This window comes from Bradysia coprophila, unplaced genomic scaffold, assembly GCF_014529535.1.
Source record: "Bradysia coprophila strain Holo2 unplaced genomic scaffold, BU_Bcop_v1 contig_243, whole genome shotgun sequence".
NCBI classification, from domain to species: domain Eukaryota; kingdom Metazoa; phylum Arthropoda; class Insecta; order Diptera; family Sciaridae; genus Bradysia; species Bradysia coprophila.
Genome location: NW_023503504.1, coordinates 75,545 through 77,201, shown reverse-complemented (window position 1 = coordinate 77,201; position 1,657 = coordinate 75,545). Strand labels below are relative to the sequence as shown.

At 37.4% G+C, this 1,657-nt stretch overlaps 1 protein-coding gene across 1 annotated transcript; it reads left to right on the top strand.

The window, feature by feature from the left end:
* Positions 1-3: 3 nt before the first annotated feature.
* LOC119078200 (chitin deacetylase 7-like) lies at positions 4-1,074 on the top strand (the record flags this gene model as incomplete). The annotated part of the gene is made up of 3 exons (XM_037185665.1): positions 4-253; positions 633-693; positions 830-1,074. Coding segments are annotated over 3 exons (480 nt in total), but the record flags the coding sequence as incomplete, so codon positions are not given.
* Between the last annotated feature and the right edge of the window lie 583 nt (positions 1,075-1,657).

Here is a 1,657-nt window from a genome sequence, read left to right as displayed (position 1 = left end):
AATGTTACCGTCGATGATTTGATCGCTGAATTCGGTGGTCAAAGAGAAATGATGGCTCACTTTGCTAAAATTAACTACGACGATATCAAGGGAATGCGTTTGCCGTTGTTCGAATTGTCGGGCAATACCAGTTTTGAAGCTATGCTTAAAGTGGGTTTAGAATACGACAGCTCATGGCCGACACAACATTTCATTTCGCCTGGCCTATGGCCCTACTCGCTAGAGTATCAGTCGATCCAAGATTGCCCAATTGGTATAGATTTTAACGCAACTTGAAAATTGAACCTGTATTTATACTGTTTTTGTGAACGTCATTTTAAAGGCAAATGTCCTACAGCCTCAATTCCAGGCGCTTGGGTAAGTCCTCTCTGAATTGGGTTGATTCAGAAGGCTATAAATGTGCTATGGTAGATGCTTGCGGTTACTTGTAAGTCAATTGCAATAGATATTCGCTTGATCAGCCACAAAATTACCACAAAATTATTTTAGACCTGGGGAGGACGTTGAATCGCTTGTTGAATGGATGATCAAAAACTTCGAGCATAACTATAACACAAACCGAGCTCCATTCGGTATGTAAAATCTCTTAATACACATGAGAAACGTACAGTTCTAAAATCGATCGATTTCAGGTGTATATATCCACGCAGCCTGGTTCTTGAAAGGCGAAAACTACTTTGAGGCCTACATGAAGTAAATATACTATAAACGCTCAAGACGAGCAAATACAAAATATTTCCGTTTCTCAGATTCTTGGACTACATGGACAGTCTCCCCGATGTATATTTTGTAGGAACACATCGTGCTCTGCAATACGCTCGTAATCCAGAGCAGGAAAACCATTCGACAAATGTGAACCACTCCGAACTCCATCGTGTGTACCAAAACTGTGCCAACTGGTGAAACAAACAACCAGAGAAGAACGCTGGATGACAAGTTGCAGTCCATGCCCAGCTGTTTATCCATGGTTGGGGAATCCGTTAGGACAGAATATGTAAAGTGTTTTGTTGTTGAATTTCAGTTGACACTCAATAAAACAGAGGAATGGGATGCATTAAAGTGATTAATGCTTCGTCGACTTGAAAGTTTTGTCTTAATTGAATCTAAAGCGACAATAGCAAACGAAATTAATTGTTTATTATAATCTCTTAATGAAGCATGTAGCATAAAACTATTGAAATACATACTCATCCCTACTTAATTTATCTATATTATAATGTCTATCCGTGCATATAGTGTAGTTCGCGCAACAATGAAAATGTTCACCTTGGAGTATCGATTTACATTTCAGTCCCTAATCCGATATACAGTGAAATAATTTCAAATTCAACATTTTTGCCACATTTTGAACCCATTGTATTAAATATCAAATTGAATTTTGACAATCAACATCAGAGTAAGGTATAAAAAATGATGCCGTGGCGTTATTATAATTAATTTCTGTAAATAATAAAACAGAATTTAGAGAGCAAGTGAGCAAGATACAGTTATAGTCTGGGAGCCTGCCGTGCATAAGCATATCAGTTCCACGTATGACATATCAAAGGGTTACTATTGACGTAAACAACTTTGTCATTAGCACAGTGTTTCTGAAAGAAATTTTTGTTGTTCTAAAAAAATAAACTTAAACTAAAGACCTAGAAAAATTTCACTCCGC